The 17,599-nt window shown below is 37.8% G+C and overlaps 3 protein-coding genes across 4 annotated transcripts; 1 reads left to right on the top strand and 2 right to left on the bottom strand.

Moving 5' to 3' along the window:
* Window positions 1–806: 806 nt before the first annotated feature.
* LOC133877783 (alkaline/neutral invertase E, chloroplastic) lies at window positions 807–6,600 on the top strand. Of its 2 annotated transcripts, none has more exons than XM_062316194.1 (7): window positions 807–1,021; window positions 1,711–2,486; window positions 2,995–3,160; window positions 3,249–3,460; window positions 3,913–4,406; window positions 4,487–4,535; window positions 6,025–6,600. In XM_062316194.1, the coding sequence occupies exons 2-7, from the start codon at window positions 1,773–1,775 to the stop codon at window positions 6,343–6,345; spliced, it is 1,956 nt and encodes a 651-aa protein (XP_062172178.1). In that variant the 5' UTR covers window positions 807–1,021; window positions 1,711–1,772; the 3' UTR covers window positions 6,346–6,600. The 2 variants fall into 2 exon arrangements, with proteins under 2 accessions (XP_062172178.1, XP_062172177.1); XM_062316193.1 differs by having other exon boundaries at window positions 808–1,108.
* Window positions 6,601–7,998: 1,398 nt separating this feature from the next.
* Window positions 7,999–10,055, bottom strand: LOC133877961 (uncharacterized). The gene is made up of 5 exons (XM_062316424.1): window positions 9,639–10,055; window positions 9,362–9,497; window positions 9,124–9,191; window positions 8,963–9,049; window positions 7,999–8,287 (listed from the first exon to the last, which is right to left on the bottom strand). Exons 1-5 carry the CDS (start codon window positions 10,017–10,019, stop codon window positions 8,207–8,209), a joined length of 753 nt encoding a protein of 250 aa, XP_062172408.1. The 5' UTR covers window positions 10,020–10,055; the 3' UTR covers window positions 7,999–8,206.
* Window positions 10,056–11,256: 1,201 nt separating this feature from the next.
* LOC133877349 (serine/threonine-protein kinase D6PKL1-like) lies at window positions 11,257–16,838 on the bottom strand. Its single transcript, XM_062315616.1, has 3 exons — window positions 16,493–16,838; window positions 13,507–15,464; window positions 11,257–12,436 (listed from the first exon to the last, which is right to left on the bottom strand). The coding sequence occupies exons 2-3, from the start codon at window positions 15,270–15,272 to the stop codon at window positions 11,593–11,595; spliced, it is 2,610 nt and encodes an 869-aa protein (XP_062171600.1). The 5' UTR covers window positions 15,273–15,464; window positions 16,493–16,838; the 3' UTR covers window positions 11,257–11,592.
* Between the last annotated feature and the right edge of the window lie 761 nt (window positions 16,839–17,599).

The raw sequence follows: 17,599 nt of genomic DNA, 5'->3' as shown, positions 1-17,599 counted from the left end.
ACAAAACATGATAGATAAATAGACCACCGAACGTCCCTAATATACCATGCATATCTCTCACTTTTCTTAGTTGAAGTATAATGAGTAAAGCTAAAATCTTTTTTCTTTTCTTTTTTTTTTTAAAAAAATAAGGTTTCAAACTATCTCAAAATGCTTACACGAAAGTACCAACCAACTTTAGGATCGATCATTGTTAAAAAAAAAATCAATGTTGTTTGGATATTACAAGACGGCATTGTAGAATAGTTATAAGATAAAAATTCTACAACCGTAAAAAAGTTTTTGGTCTTCCTAACTTCTTTTATAGAAGAGCCATGTCGAACATTCATTCCCTAACTATATCTCTATACAATCAAATTTAAAATTTATCATTGAATTTATGAGACTTAATATGGATCTCACAAATTAATTTGAAAATGAGATGGGTAAGAGATGGGCTAGAGATGGGCTGGAGATGAATTTGGATCATTTTTCTTTATAAAAATATAATTTTTACTTTAGAAATATCTCATACATCTCATTTTTAAATCTACCTTTGAATTTATGGGACTCACGTTGAGCTTCACAAATCCAGTAGTAAATTTAAAACTTAGTTGTATGTAGATGTATATGAAATATAATGTATCATTTCTCAAAATGATTATTGTTTTTATTCAAAAAAAAATTGCCAAATATTAATTAAAATTTAAAAATCAAATGAATGATATACGGATTACAGGCTTTACAGCATGATTTGTTTTTTTTTTAATTTTTTTTTTTTTAAAAAAAGAAAGAAAAAGGAGAAGGAAAGAAGAAACGAAGGCAATGTATCTCTGCCTCTCTGGGACTTGCACGATTTCCAATTATTTGCAGAACGGCACATTGGGCCACCAAAACTGTGACGCTTTGGCTAGGGTGACTGGGTCTCCATCCTTTGTTCAGGCCGAGTAGCGAGGAATCCCATTTAAAACCCCAACTCCAAAGAAAATCATGAGAAGGCAAATGGCAAGCAAAGATGAGTTCCTGACTGAATGAGAAATGGGTAAGCAAACCTACACTACTCCGATATCCCATGCACATGGATGATGGATAATGGACCCCCGAAGTTTCCTCAACACTCGCCCAAATGGTTTGTACATCGTTGTTTGTTCTTGTCTTTGTCTACTGGAATTCAATTCTCGGTGCTTGAGCTTTCCCTTTTTTTTTTTCTTTTTTTTTTTCTTTTTGACTTATTCTGATGACGACTCGAGATACGGGAATTGGAACTTTCTGGTTGGTTGGTGAGAAAACTGAGGCAAAGATTGTTTTGTTTTCTTTCTTTCTTTCTTTCACCCTTCGCCTTTTCTCAGCAACCAGACAAGAATACTGAAACAGATAACATACTTTGGTTCCCGTAGCCAGCGTTCTCATGAATTTAGTTTGCCCCGAAACAGAAACAGATACAAACTCTTAGAAAGATGATAAAAACCTAGGCTTGAATTTTGATTATTAAATAATAAAAATCTTGGTGTTACTTAATCATGATTTTCTTGGAATACAATATCTATCATAACTTATTGCATTGGAATTACTTAATCAAGTTTCGTTGCGTATTCTAGCTTTTTTTACGGAATTTAATTGAAACAGAATGGTTTTGCAGAATCCGGAACTCTTATCGATCAATCTCTCACTATATATATGTTGGTTTCACGAACTTTGATGATTTGAGCCTATTTTGTTTTGCATTGGTAGGTGCCTGTAACTAAATCCAGAGGTAGTTCTCAGAGGTGTAGAGTTGAATATTAGTGCTTGTTATGGCAATGGCTACATCAGAAGCAATTCTACGAGTTCTATCTGGGTCTTTATTACCTCGCCTTCATCATTCTGATCTAAGCAGCAAAAATTCAAACTCACTTCATGCAATTAAAGCCAATGTGAATAATACAAGTGACAAAAGGCCCGTCTCCATGCGATTGTTAAAGAGTTGCAGGAGGGTCTATGCATTACAGTGTAGAGGTGGTGTTTTTGATGGGAAGACTGATGTTAGTAGAGTGGAATCTATCGGTTGCAAATGTCAAAAGGCTGAAAGTGTGAGTGGGGTAACTGCAGAGGATCATAATGAGACCTGGTTCATAGGGAGGGAAGCAAGTGGACCATCAGTGCCTGTCAATGGAACGAGCATTGGACCAAGTACTGAAGAATTTGAGATGGGTGAGCAATTGAAACATGAAAATGGAGGTCTAGTTACAAATGGTGAGCCAGCTGCAACCGGAACAATCAAAGATACATCGGATACAGGTAGGGTAAATCTGATTGAGGATGAAGCATGGAACTTGCTGAGGGCCTCCATTGTTTATTATTGTAATAATCCAATTGGAACCATCGCTGCTAATGATCCAAGCAGCTCTAGTATTCTGAACTATGATCAGGTCTTTATTCGAGATTTCATACCTTCTGGGATAGCTTTCCTTTTAAAGGGAGAGTATGACATTGTACGAAATTTCATTCTGTACACCCTTCAGTTGCAGGTAATATGATTTCTCTTGATTAATTATTTAATCAATCTCTTTATGCTTACTGAAGGGAAGATTCTCTTTCATAGTTGTTTTATATAATCACAACTAACGCATGCTATGCCAGTTCTGAACTAGAAATCCCTTCTCCTATTTTATTCTTCTACAAATGTAAGCTTATGCACTAATTGGTTTCTGATTTAAACTATGGTAAATGGGCTTTATTATTCATTTTTTTTTTTAAAAAAAAAAAAAAAAAAAAAAAAAAACTACGGTAAATGAACAAATTCTGAACATTTTACGTTGGGAAATTTGCTTAAGGACTACATACCAAATGTCTTGGTTTCTTGGGGTCCACATCAAAAAATATCTAGGATTTTTGATCAACTTCATGCTTAATAGGTTCTTTGTTTGGAAAGCTCCCCTTAGCACAAGAATCTTACTTGATGTAGATGTTGTCTTTGAGTTTTACTGTTTTTTTTTTTCCCTAATCTAGACGAGCTATTAACACTCCTCTTGACAGAGCTGGGAGAAAACCATGGATTGCCATAGCCCTGGTCAAGGACTGATGCCTGCCAGTTTCAAGGTGCGCACGGTTCCACTAGATGGTGATGATTCTGCAACTGAAGATGTATTAGATCCCGACTTTGGTGAAGCAGCAATTGGCCGCGTTGCACCGGTTGATTCTGGTGAGAAATAACATTTTGGCTAATAATTTATCTTTGAAAACATGTGTGTCTATGAATTTTGATTTATAAATAATATAATTTTACTCAGGATTGTGGTGGATTATATTGTTACGAGCATATGGAAAATGTTCTGGAGATTTATCAGTGCAAGAGAGAGTTGATGTGCAAACTGGGATCAAAATGATTTTAAAGTTGTGTCTTGCTGATGGTTTTGATATGTTTCCTACTTTATTGGTCACGGACGGTTCTTGCATGATAGATCGTCGCATGGGAATTCATGGCCATCCCTTGGAAATTCAGGTTTTCTTTCTTTTTCACTTTAAATACAACTTTGATACAAGTATCATAGTTTTTTCTTTATAGTTTCTCTTATTATTATTGTTATTCTTTTTTAATTTAGGGCCTATTCTAGAAGGATAGAAAGACCTGTTGCTTACGGATTTTATAAGATAAACCTGCTGGCTTCTTTAGAAGCTGATAAGCTGACATGCGGCATAGATGTTAACTATGAAGCATAATGGTTGCACGTGTTATTTTGCAATGCTAGATTTCAAGTTAAAAATTCTGCAATGACTAGAAGAGAACGTAAGAACCATTAAGGGGAACTGAGATTTTGAGTTTAGACTTTAGAGGCAATCCGTTCTTTTGTTTGCAAAAGCTAAAGCTACTGGTGCATGTTGATGAGCGTTCTTCCTTTATAAGAGAAAAGATGAATGGCATAACTTTGTACACAATGTTGCATGTCCTTGCAGGCGCTGTTTTATTCAGCATTACTTTGTGCTCGTGAGATGCTTGCTCCTGAGGATGCATCAGCCGACCTTATACGAGCACTTAATAATCGTCTAGTTGCATTGTCTTTCCACATAAGGGAATATTACTGGATAGATATGAGAAAACTCAATGAGATCTACCGTTACCAGACGGAGGAATACTCATTCGATGCTGTTAATAAGTTCAACATATACCCAGATCAGATCCCTTCCTGGCTGGTGGAATTTATGCCTAGTAAAGGAGGCTATTTGATTGGAAATCTGCAGCCAGCTCACATGGATTTCCGTATCTTTTCTCTTGGAAATTTATGGTCTATTGTAAGCAGTCTTGCAACGCCGGATCAGTCACATGCGATATTGGACCTTATAGAAGCAAAATGGGCTCAATTAGTTGCAGATATGCCACTCAAAATATGTTATCCTGCTCTTGAAGGCCAGGAATGGAGAATTATCACAGGCAGTGATCCCAAGAACACGTAATGCCTTTACACTGGTTTTTATTAAGTTTCTATTCCTAACTTTTAACTCCTCCCTTTAACTTTGTTATTTGTTGCAGTCCTTGGTCTTACCACAATGGAGGTTCTTGGCCAACATTGCTCTGGCAGGTTAGTTTGGTGTTTTTTGTTTTATTTCAGTTCTTACCACTACGTCAGAGTGCCACAATAAGTTAATATTTGCCAATTAATACCAGTTTATATTCAATGTTTCTACAAAAGAAGAGCTTTGTTGATGTGCTCAAGCAATGGTACTATGTAATTTGCTAACCCCTAGTAAGTGTGTGCCACCGTGTTGAATATGAATGTCATTGATATCTATGGCATCTTGGTATGCTTCCCTCCTGTCACACTCCATCCCCTGCATTCTTGTGGGTTTATACACACTTGAAGATAAGCAAGTCTGAGCTCAATGGATATAATCTCAAGATACCCCTCTTTTCTTATCAATATCTATTTAAGGACATTTCGAAGAGGTCAAAGTTAAATTCATCTCAAGTACAAGAGGTCATTGTGGTACCTAAAACTTCTATGTTCCACACTTCTTGGTCTATAGTTGTAAAGAATTTGAAGAGGCCGGTTTGTCCTTTTGTTTCGGCCATGTTAAGAGCCATTTTTCTTTTTATCCTGACATTTCGACCCTCTTAATTAGACATCATGTAGGGTTCATTATTGAATTGAACACATATATCTTTGTCCAGAAACATCTCTTTTAAACCAACTAGGAAGAGCCTTTATTCCCTTCACGACTTACAACTGTAATGCTCCATTTATTTACGGACTTGATGCCTCCTTAAATGTGTCGGCAATTAATGGATGCTGTAGTTAATATTTTTACATGATGAGGGGTGGAAGGCTAAGTTTAAGGGCCTAATGATCTCTTCTTCATGTATGTCTCTAGTTCAAATTGTGCGATCATGTTTTGGCAAATTCTTGCCAGTAACTGATATCAAAGTAGTTATGGGTCTGTGATACTTTATGCATGCCAACCACTATACATTACTGAAAGTGTGAAACACTTTTATCCCAGTACTGACTGCTTTGTTGCTGAGATGTCCTTGAGGACTTGCCTAGTCAATCGTATCATCAGACCCTTAAGCGGAGGCAGGTGGTAGTTGGTAAGGCGAGGCAAGGCCTTGAGAATTAAATAATTTAAGAAAACCAAACAACAGATATTTAGAATCACAATAGAAAAACACATGGGTTGTGTATAATTGGCCTGATTTGGTATTTTATGTATACCCGAACTCCTCTTTGAGGTAATATATGATGCCTATATGTGTTGAACTCGGGCTAAATAGTATGTTGCCTGTATGTGTTGGAGTTTCTTCCATATGGCTTTTTGTAGGCATTTGGTTCTTTCGGTATATCTGATATGTTGGGCAATTGCTCTTTGTGCTTCACCACTAAGACGTGTAGTATGTTGCAGTAGATCCGGGAAGCTGGAAATGCAAAGTTTTCCATTTTCTTGTTATTTATAGCGTACAGCACAATGACTAGAAAGATGTTTTATGAAATTAACATGGTGTGTTTTCTTTTGAGAATGATTTACTTATTAAAAAAAAAATGAAATTAACATGTTGTGGGGCTTGTTTTTCAGCTCACAGTGGCATGTATAAAGATGGATAGACCAGAAATCGCCTTGAAGGCTGTTGAGGTTGCTGAGAGACGCATTTCTGGAGATAAGTGGCCTGAATATTATGACACCAAGCGAGGAAAGTTTATCGGAAAACAGGCACGGCTGTATCAAACCTGGTCGATTGCAGGATATCTTGTGTCAAAGCTCCTCCTTGCCAACCCAAGTGCGGCAAAGATCCTTGTAAACGAAGAGGATTCAGAGCTTGCAAATGCTTTTTCTTTCATGATCAGTGGCAACCCAAGGAGGAAACGTGGTCAAAAGAGACGGAGCTTCATAGTATGATTTTAAATTTTTGAAGCTGAGAGGAAGGATACAGATGACATAAAGTCTCTGTTTTAATTTGGCCAAAAAAAAAAAAATTCATCCAGTATTTTCATCCTATACAAGTTACTGTGAAATGGTTTTCTATCGAGGAAGAAAGGTTTTGCATATATTTGAAGCTAGTCTTTTTTATTCTTGTCGCTACCAACAGTCTGTAAGAGGATGTTATAGTGTTAGAAATAATAATAAGCGATATGTCCTGTTTTGGTTTGATAATTTGCATGCAGGTGATTTTTTAAGACATTGTTTATGCTAGTGGCCAGATGGAACAATCATGGAGCAGATGCCATGGCTTCTCCCTTTCTTCATTCCTTATCACCCCCTCTCTTTCTCTCTTAGTCACCTCTGGTATCTTTCTTCCCTGTCCCCTGCTGGTATGGAAAACCATATCCCAAACCTTGAAAACCTCATCTCTCAAACTGAAGCCCTAGGTCGGGAAGACCCCTTCTCCCCAACTTTCCCCAATGACCACATAAGAAGATATCCCTTGAACACCTCTCTGCCTGAAAATTCTCCTTATCCAGCGCTCCTCCCCCACAACAAATGTGCTGAAGATAAATGTTGATACAACTATCAGAGAACGTTTATCTATACATGCTGCCATCTGCTGCGACTCCTCTGGTCAAATTCTCACAGCTCAATCAAGCTTAGGGCCTCCATGTGATCCCAATACTGAAGAAGCCCTCGCTGCCCTCATAGCAACTCGAATGGTAGTATCTCTCAGGCTTCAATCCTTCATTTTGGAAGGAGATTCACAAGTTGTGGTACTTGCTGTCAACAACTCAGACCTCACCATTGATTGGCAAATTGCTCCAATCATCTTGGACATTATCCTCATTTTTCGTGTCTCCTCTCATTAGAAAGCCAAGAAAATTCATAGAAGTACAAACTTATGTATCTATCATGTAGAACATGGGGTCGCTGCCAGACTCCATTCTAGAAGCATTCCGATCACCCCTTAGCTGCGTTTTCTCATCCACCTTGACAGTGGGAAAGACTATCCCTAGTTTCTACTGGTTTTTTTTTTTTCCCTAGTTGTTTGTATAGTTAAAAAATTTTAAAATAATAATAATAATAAATAAATAAATAAAAAATCAATTAGGAAGACCATTTGCTGCTATAGTATGTTCAGCAAAGTTGACAAATTCACATCCAGCTAAATGGATGATCACTAAAGATACACTGAAATAGAAATATAATAGAATTCTTCGGAGAATTATGAATATCGAGTGATTTTGGAATATCCGAGTGTGAGACTTGGGTAGTGACCAAAAATGATGAGTTAATATGACATTGCTGAGGCCAAACTCACTCACTAAAACTTTTGAATTAAGATGGTGACCCTACATGTTGTAAAAAGTCCTTACAAAGAGTATAGAAGAATGTAGGAGCCCTTACAAAGAAACTCTAAAGGCGTTAACTCTCAACTCTCACAAACCCAAGATCCCAACAAACGACTACAGAAGAATGTAGAATACAGGTGCTCATGTATATATCAAACATACTAATTGCTGCCTCAGATGCAATAACTAAAAATTTTCATTTGTTCATTCTGTTAGGTCAAATAATTCAGTTTAACAAAGTGACACCACAAATCCAATTCCACAGAAATAGTTCAAGAAGTACCATAAGCCAATTTATGGATGGAAAAAAGGAAAAAAGAAAAAAAGAAATCCATAATGAGGGTACTTTGGGCTTAACATGAATGTGGTGGGTCAGATGTAAATACTTTACATACCAATAGAAGAGGATTATACAGTAAAGAATACAGTTCTCTCATCTATCTTCTACAGGAGAAGATCAACTGGTTTTCAACCAGTTGCTAAGAATCCAAAATGTTTTTGTTTTCTGCCAAGATGCTATCCAACAATGATCCACAAGCATCTTCAAGCAAATCTAAAACCTGCCATAAAATGAGGTTGCATAAGCCAACTATAAATTAGAAGTACTGAAATTCTTACCATTATTACTAGTTTAAAATCAGAAAGTTGGGGAAGGGTCTGCAGTATATAACTCAGAAATCTTCGGCTGGAGACCATTTTAATAGTATCGCAGTACTGAAATTCTTTAAAGACAAGTATTTAATATATAACATCCCAGTTTTGAAGTACAAAATGCTGAGTACACAAAAGCACATGATTTGCCAAGCCAAACCTGAATACCATACTTATGTCTTTCAAATGAACCATCTAGACTAGTTACACTATTAGAATAAGCAATATAGGAAGAAACATATGATAACTTCCTAACTGAAGTTTAGTTTAAAACCTTCAAACAGTTTGAATGCTTGCAGATATTTGACATCATATCTACATTACAAAGTCATCATGTCTCAATTTTTGAAATTCCATTAAAGTTTTCACGAAGCAACAACTTCTTGACCATTACCCAGTGCCATACACTGCAGATAATTCTTTAGTTGAAAATCTCACAAATGCAACACAATACTATGACCATTGGTGCATATAGTACACTGCATATAAATATTTCGAACTCCAAAACATGCACAAAGAACAGAGTCATCTATTCTCCATCTTTGTAAATGACAATAAACTAGATGAACTAATCATTATATTACCTTCTCAAAACCTTGAGGTCCACCATAGTAAGGATCCGGGACTTCAGTTTCATCATGTTCCTTACAATAGGAGCACATTAACTTCACCTGAATAATTCCATACCCCAATGAGACCACACGATCCAAACCACAGCAGACCCTGATAACAATCTTACACTAACCTTTTTGTGTGCATCAGCAGGGAGGGTTTCTTTAAATTTCCACCTATTAAAAGCCTCCAATATATCCTCTACAGCCAACATCAACAACCACAAAATAAATAAATGCATAAAAATAAATAATGTGAATATGTTTGCGCGCGCAGCAAATAGAATGCGCTGCAATTATCAAATATGAGGAAGGGGGGGGGGGGGAAATCAAAATCTTGGTTCTTAAATACAATGCCTAAGATTATCCTACCTCTGTTTTGCCTGTCCATTGCAAGAATGATATCGAAATCTCTAAAATCAGACAGCCGGATGGGCCTCGATATAGATGTTATCTCAATCCCACGACTTTTAGAGGCCGCTCGCATTCTTGGGTCCGCTTGATTTCCCTTTCATGACAGTGAAAACATTTAAAAACAAACGAAAAGAACACATATCAACTCTCAGTTCCTCAATACTATCTCCATTTTCTTTTCCTTTCCTCTGTTCTCTCAGTAACCAAACAAGGGGCATAATTGAATGATACCCACCTCATGGTAGTTAATGGTGCCAGCAGAATCAATGTAGAATTTGGAATCCAAACCCCTTTTCTTGACCAAGTCTCTGAAGACTCCTTCAGCAGCTGGGCTTCTGCAGATGTTGCCCAAGCACACAAAGAGCACAGAGAAAGGTTTGATCTCTGCCTCTGCGCCTGTGGGTGGCGTTGTAGAAGAAGCCATTGATGCTCTTATCGAAGAACCAAATGAAAAGGAGGAATTGGGTTTGTGGGGAATTGAGTTTTGAAGAGGCGGGTATTGGGTTGGCGGAAGAAGACGAACAAGAAATGGGGGCTTTACAGAGAGTGGGTGGGAGGAGGGGCAAAACCGTCCTAAATTTAGAGGAGTTGACACTCTACTTTGCAGTGCCCTCATCCCTCCTGTGAGTGTGGAGGATTTGTGCTAATTTGATTGGCCTCAGAGTTTGAAAACTCGTTGTTGGAGATGGGGCTGGTCATGGGCCAGATTAGTATTGGGTTGGGTCGGGTGCATTTCGGGTTATTTGTACTCAGGTAACATTCTACTGATTACCATATGGAAAAATTATTGCCAAATTATTGCCTTCTACCTCCAGAGTTTTGGCCCTATAATAAGCTGCACAATTATTTTGCACAACAATATTGATATGTCTAGTATTTTTATTTTTATTTTTTAAAAATATTAGACACATTAACATTATTTTGTAAGAGTTGTGCGAATAATATATATAATAATAATATAAGGACCCAAATTAGGTCCTATCTTAATTTTCCTCAAACATTTAACGGAAGAAGTAATTATTTTTCATGTAATAAACCCAATAAAAACTTGTCATTTGCGTCAGAAGTCATATCACATATATCTAAATTTTGCTCAGGTTTTTTTTTTTTTTAAAGAAAAAGTGTAATAATATTTAGTAGACTGTTATACTACTTACCATACAACTAAGACGACGTGATAGATAAATAAGTCTTTAGGTTTTTTTTTTTTTTTTTTTGTTACAATTAATAATGTAAAGGAAATGATACATGCACTACAAGTGCACAACTCCAAGGCACATTGGGGTGGAGTCCACACATGTGGGTCCTCCCACATATGCCTTGGAGTTGTGCATTTGTTGTGTACTTATTGTAATTCAATCATTTTCTATAATGTAATAGTTGATGTTCACTGTCACATCAACTTATATGATAATAATATAACAATTACTAAATAACATTACTTAAAAAAAAAAAAAAAATTGAAGAAAGTGGACGTTAGGGGGGGGGGGGGGGGGGGGGTGTTAAGGCAACTTCCCTAAGACATTATTTTTCTGTTTTTCTTTTTCTTAACTTTTTTAAAGAGGAAAATGATATATATTTATATATAAAATTATGCTACTGAAAAGAAAAACATAATTAATTTAATTATGCTTGAAATTCTGTCTTGTACCTTCAATATAAAATCCAGGCCATCTTCTTCCTCTACATTACATGATTTACATCCTTTGCCTATTTCTGATGTTGGTCTCCAGGACATTGCATTTGGAGTAACAAGAAAGAAAATACATTTTCTAATTCTATAATGGATGCATGGCCAATGGGAACAGAATTTGAGCAGAATTTACATATGATTTAAAAAACGAGCAATGCTCTTTAGTCAAACTTGCATGAATTCAATATTTCTGACTCCAGAAATGCTTAACCGGCCACAAAACCAGGGATTCAAAATGTTAATTCTGCCAAAAACAGAACGTATGAACAGGGAAGGCCATTGTGAGGAAAAAGGAAACAAACAAGAAAAATGCACCCTTAATTCCCCCGTTTGGAATCTCTCAGCTACTGATTCAGTGTTGATATATATATAAAAACCTATAATTTGCCGCCATTACTATTGAATTACATTTACATTATAAGCTGTATTATCAGTTGCAACAAGGATGAAAAAAGTTTAGAAAAGAAACCCCCCCCCCCCCCATTTTTTTTTCTAACTAGAATAGCTCAAACTCCACATACTCTCCTCCTGTAGCCTCCAGCTCATTACACTTGGTGCCCTCCTTTTTCTGTGCAGTTTCAACATCAGAGGGCTTCGGCAGTTCTGGTGGTACCGCGCACCGTATCAGAGCCCAATTAAGGCCTTCAAAGAAAGGGTGCTGCTTGATCTCTGCAGCGCCTTTCACCGATCCTAACCGATTTTCAGGATCCTTTACTAGCAGCCCTCTGATCAAATCTCTTGCGTGAAAACTAACAAGGTGGCTATTTGGGAACTTGAGGCTTCGTGACACTACATTAGATAATGTCTCCTCATTTCCTGAACCCTTGAAGGGTGTCTTACCATACAAGAGCTCGAATAGAAATATTCCAAACGTCCACCAATCAACCGCATTCCCATGACCCTCACCTTTGATGATCTCAGGAGCAAGGTATTCATGGGTTCCAACAAAGGAGTTTGATCGGGCGCTTGTTGGCTCCACGACAAGCTGCGGCAATGGGCTCACCTGGGCAGCTAGATCAGCTTTTACCTTCCGAGCTTTTGCTGCAGCAGTTATAAGTCTAGGAGTGAAGCATGGGACTTGCCAGGAAGGTTGGAGGCAGAAAGGGTCAATGCAGCTAGATTCAGTACATGGACTCGACATCTTTTTTTCGGGCTCCACAGTCGGAGAAGACGATTTAAGCACCATTGGATTGACAGAACATCTGAGAGACAAGTCAAAATCTGAGAGCATGATGTGACCATCTTCTCGGACCAGGATATTTTCTGGTTTCAAGTCTCTATAAACAACTCCAAGCATGTGTAAATACTCCAGTGCGAGGAGGACTTCAGCAACATAAAACCTGCAAATGCGTTGGCTTGAATTATTCTAGAGATTTGAAGGACCAAGGAACAATTATGTTGTGAATGACAGATGATGTAGCAAATTCACTTAATCTTTTATTACTTGCATGTAAGTAATTTCTCTCCTTCATGTAATCTATGATTATCATGAAGAGTCCAGCACGTTTTTTGCATAACAACCAAAAATAAACAACACACACTCAGTTGACACAGGATCCATCCTCGCCACTTCGCCAGACACCTGATTCCTACTCCAATTAACAAGACATGAATCCAATCTATACTTCTTAGTAAGGGAAACCAAGGAATCAGTGTCATATGTAAGTTGGTAGGAATCAAACTTTTACCTAGTAAGCACGGGCTAAGTGCCCTGACACTCAAGGTCAGCCATAGACTTAAGGTAATTCCTGGAGCCACCCAATAGCCTCCACCGGCTTAGTTTTTTTATTTAAAATATATATATTATTTGAGGGACATAATTGTAATTTCACAACAATTTCCATTATCAATTTGATGGAAAGACTGATAAAAGTCTCAAATTTAAAACAGGCTCAAACTTGGGTCTTGAATCTATCAAATTGAAAACTGGGGTCTTAAAGTCAAAATGAAAAAAAATACAGGGATTATGACCCCATTTCCTTTTATTATTAAATTCATAAATTTATTTGTGTGGTATATTTAGGAATACAAAAAACTCTGCAAAAGGAGTGTAAAAGACTTATATTTTGAACACTTTGTGGATAAGATGGTTTTCTATGTCCTGTCACCTTGATTTTAACAAAATATTATTGTAATGAAAAGTTATTTAGGGAAGTAGCTTTTGTTAAAATCAATCAGGCGTCACTTGAACCTAAATGTGTGTGCATAAACACATAGCAAAGTGGTATACTGGATAAAAAATTGGGAAAATGTTTTTAAGAGACACAGAAAATGACCACATCACTCATAAATAAACTATGTATCGCAGGACTATATTATATACGCACAGGTCATTATCAAGTTCATAACATTATTAAGCAAAAAATCCATGCACAAATTTTCAAACCTGAACCTTAATAAGAGACACTACCTGGCTGCTAGTTCAGAGAAACTCCTACTTGGTTGCTTCTGCCGCAGCACATGCAAATCTCCACCTGGACAATACTCCATAACCAAGCATGACAGCTTATCTGTTGCAAAATGGGCATAAAGCGTAGGAAGAAAAGGATGATCCAGCATTTGCAGTATCTCTTTTTCAGTTTGGGCCCTGGGCATTTTTTTCCTGCTTGCCAAAAACTCATTATCCATCACCTTCAAAGCAAATAGGCAGTTTGTACCAGTTAGCTCAGAAAGATAAACAGTTCCAATGTCCCCACAGCCAAGCCTTCGGAGCAGCTTGAAGTGCCTCAAACTCAAGCTTCCTTGCTGTTTCTGAACACAGTGGATGGCTTCCCATCTCAAGTCTTTTGACATGTGAGGCCTTTTGCCACTGCGACTAGACCCACATACATTGCTCTCCTCACTATTGGTTGTGCTACTGCTGTAGTCACCGATGCTACTTTTTGAGCTCTGAGAGAACTCACCCTTTTCTCTAGACCTTGATCTCTCATCAGCTTTTGTCACTAAAGATTTACTTCTATTGATGCAATTCAAACCAGAACCAAGTTTGCTTGAGCCCGTGTCCAGAGTACTTGAATTGACTTCAATGCTAAGATTCGTACTGCTGGACGCTGGAGAAGCTTTCTCATTTTGTTTCCTATCATGCTCTATAGTACAAGTTTGTGTCTGGTTGTCCAAATTACTCGTACTAGGAACCGAATCATTATCAAGTTTTTCATTACATGGATTGAAACTGCTTGAGGCAGAACTTGAATCCTGTTTTATTTTCTTCTTAACAGAGGTCTTGTTCCCGAAGACTGGCTTCATTAAATTTGGACTATTGCTAGTCCATTTGCTAATCTTACTAGCACTGCTGAAGCTAGCTATGGAACTCAGAGAATGCAACTTACCTTTCTGTCTCTCATCAGGCATTGGAGTTTTGCTTGGAACTTCTATCGAGGTGGGAGCAGCTGCATCCACCTCCTGAACATTCTGGCTACCATGAGTGATTGAAGAATCTGCAGCTTTCAGTTTTCCAACCTCTGCCTTCAAAATTTCACTCCCAACCTCTGTCTGCAAAGGTACAATCTGACCTTGTGATGCTAATCTAGTCATCATTGCCTCTGGCATCATTTTATCAGCCAAAGGAATAGAAGGATGAGACCTTGCGTTTGATAACTCTGCCTCAGGTGCTTGCATGGATTCAGGCATCATATCAGAAAATTTTGATGTGCTTTCTTCTGGTACAAGAGAGATTTCCATCAAATTCCCCTTACCTGCTCTGGATGGAGTACCAGATCCATTTGCCTCAACAACCACTGCCCTATACAACCTTTTGATAGTTCCCGCTTCTGACCCCCCTGGCGAACTGGCTGGCTTAGATAATCGTTTCATGGCAGCCATCTCTGATGCCTGCGAGATGCACAGTCCTCTTAGGGCTTGCTTCAAACTCACGGGCTCTGATATTCCAATTCCCGTTGCATGAGATGAACTAACTCTCATTGGCCTTTTCTGAGCACTCTTTCTCAAAGGGTCTTTACCAATTTCATGCAACTGACCTGATCTTCTAGCTTTAGTTCTGATGTCGATTGCCTGGAAAAGGCGATTTATGTCATCCTCTATAGAATACTTATTTCCTGATTCTGGCATACATTGCTTTCCTTTTTCCTTATTCACTTTTGATTGAGAATCTGATTCTTCTGTTGATTCAACAATTTCACTAGTACTGGGTAGGGTTTCCATCTTGGCTGGATTCATCCAAAATTCCACAAAAGATTGATACAGCTTTGCAAATGAAATCTAACCCAATTCTAGAGAAGAATTTCGCATATGGACGAACACAGAAACTAGAAAACAAGCCACATAAACTCTGAATCTTCCTTCAATCATAGTGATTTGCAGATTCGAATGGGTCGTTAAAGTCTCCTCGCTAAAAATGAAGCATCCAATCTGTCATGATTGCAACATCTCAGATAAGTACATGCCTTAAAATTATCTCTTAACATTAATATAAATGCATACTTTGCCTTCCACAAAGGGCTAAAAAGTCTATTATATATAACCAAAGCTAAAGACTCAATTTTGATTTTCATTTACAAAATCTTCCAGCGTGACACTTTGGAAAACATGAAAAAAAATGTGAAATCTAAAGTGCAGAAGCTATCATAAAATTATAACAATCTTTTCTATAGGCAAACACAGATTATGAACCAGTGTAGGATTGAAACTGTGACCTTACCCCCTAGCCCTTATTTCAGTAGAGGGAAGACATGCCATTTGATCCAAGGACCATTCACAAAGCCATAACAATTCTCAAAATTCTCTTTTCAAACAAGCTCAAAAATTCAAGAAAAATTTAATGTGTTAAGTTCGATATCACAAATTGAGGATAATCGGCTCAAGCATCTGTGTTCTTGTCTCTAGCTTTTCTTTTCTTTTTTGGGATGAATTTGCCTCTAGCTTTCAATGCACACAGAGTGGTTGATACTGGCTGTTCACAAACTAGGGAGTTTCATATAGATCTTTCTCCGCAAATAATTCGCCCAAAAAAAGGGCGAAAATTTCACGAGCCAAACCATAACTCAGGATCAACTAAATGATAATGGATCCACTTAATCCTTTTTTCTATTTTCTAACACTACCTAAAAATCCGCTCTTTACACAACAAAAAAGTAATTACGAACATTTCTAACTGCCACAAGAAAATTATGAAGAATGCAAATGATAATAATAAAAAACAATCCAGAGTTAATTACACTAACAATTAAAGCTGAAAATGAAAACAAAAATTAAAAAAAAAAATGAAGTTCGTGAAAGAAAAAAGAAAAATCATATGATCATACGCATGTGCCACCTCATAAACTCAACTCTCAGTATGCATCAGCATCGAATTAAAGAGATTTCAAAAAAGAAAAACAACAACAACAACAACAACAAAACACAGACTTTTGAAGTCACAGAGAAAAAGTAAAGCAGACCTGAAAGAAGATCAGAGTGGTCCCGCGAAACACCGACTGATTGCTAACCAGCTACAAAGAACGCCAAAAAGACGCCCCTTTTTTAACGGAGAGAGAGGCGCGGCGTCAAGGCCAGAGAACCTAGGGTTCCGTTTCTCCAACACCCACAGAGGGAGAGAGAGAGAGAGAGAGAGAGAGTCGCTTTTTGGGCTTTTGGTGTGGGTATGGTTTTAGAGGTTGAAGGAAGTGAATGAGGAGAGAGAGAGAGAGAGAGGGAAAAAGGTTGAAATGCAAATCACGAGAAATATCAGAGACTCACTGCTGCAACTACAGCTCCGTGTACTGTTTCTTTCCTCTTCCCTTCTCTCCTAAATGGCGGAAAGGAAATGAGATTTTTTTATTTTATTTTATTTTATTTTCTTATTTCTTTTTTTTTTTTTGGAGACTTGGAGTCATCGTAGGTAGACTACAAGGGGTCCCATACAAAATGCTGCTCTATGTGGAATGATGGATTTCGTACACGTCATCAGGTATATAACCAAGTCAGACTTTTTTTTTTTTTTTTTTTTTTTTTAAGGCCCTGTTTGGTTTAACGATTATATGGTAGAACTATTTTTATTTTGGGATAATTGCACCGGAGGTCCCTGTGGTATACCATAATTATTTTTCACTCCCTATGGTTTAAAAAGTTCACTGGAGGTCCTCGTGATATGCAATAATTACAAATCGATCCCTGGCGTCAAATTCTGTTAAAATTTTTAACAGATTCCGTCAAATGCCACGCCAGCGCCACGTGTCGTCATCTTATTGGTGACACGTGGCGCTGACATGTCTAATTTTAATAAAATAATATAAATTTATTAAAAAATAAATAAAAAATACTTATTTTTTTTAAAAAAAAAACAAAAAACAAAAAAAAAAAAAGAAAAAAACAAAAATGGGAAAGGGGTGGCCAGGCCACCAACAGCCCATGGGGGTGGCCGCGCGCCACCCCCAGAGGCCGCCGGCGGTGGCGCGCGGCCACCCCCAGTGGCCGGGGGTGGCGCGCGGCCACCCCCAGGCCATTGGGGGTGGCCTTCGGGCCACCCCTAGATCTTCTAAGGGTGGCCCGATGGCCACCCCCGGCCA

The sequence above is a fragment of the Alnus glutinosa genome, chromosome 9 (genome assembly GCF_958979055.1).
Source record: "Alnus glutinosa chromosome 9, dhAlnGlut1.1, whole genome shotgun sequence".
NCBI lineage: Eukaryota > Viridiplantae > Streptophyta > Magnoliopsida > Fagales > Betulaceae > Alnus > Alnus glutinosa.
This window is presented reverse-complemented; position numbering and strand designations above follow the sequence as displayed.

Excerpts from the sequence above, each read along its gene's own strand:
- LOC133877783 (XM_062316194.1), top strand. The coding sequence starts at position 1,773 with ATGGCAATGGCTACATCAGAAGCAATTCTACGAGTTCTATCTGGGTCT. Across the intron at positions 2,487-2,994 it reads TGTACACCCTTCAGTTGCAG|AGCTGGGAGAAAACCATGGA; the intron begins GTAATATGATTT and ends TCCTCTTGACAG. Across the intron at positions 3,461-3,912 it reads GCCATCCCTTGGAAATTCAG|GCGCTGTTTTATTCAGCATT; the intron begins GTTTTCTTTCTT and ends ATGTCCTTGCAG.
- LOC133877961 (XM_062316424.1), bottom strand. The coding sequence starts at position 10,019 with ATGAGGGCACTGCAAAGTAGAGTGTCAACTCCTCTAAATTTAGGACGG. Across the intron at positions 9,192-9,361 it reads AATGGACAGGCAAAACAGAG|AGGATATATTGGAGGCTTTT; the intron begins GTAGGATAATCT and ends TGTTGGCTGTAG. Across the intron at positions 8,288-8,962 it reads GACCTCAAGGTTTTGAGAAG|GTTTTAGATTTGCTTGAAGA; the intron begins GTAATATAATGA and ends ATTTTATGGCAG.
- LOC133877349 (XM_062315616.1), bottom strand. The coding sequence starts at position 15,272 with ATGAATCCAGCCAAGATGGAAACCCTACCCAGTACTAGTGAAATTGTT. Across the intron at positions 12,437-13,506 it reads TTCTCTGAACTAGCAGCCAG|GTTTTATGTTGCTGAAGTCC; the intron begins GTAGTGTCTCTT and ends ACGCATTTGCAG.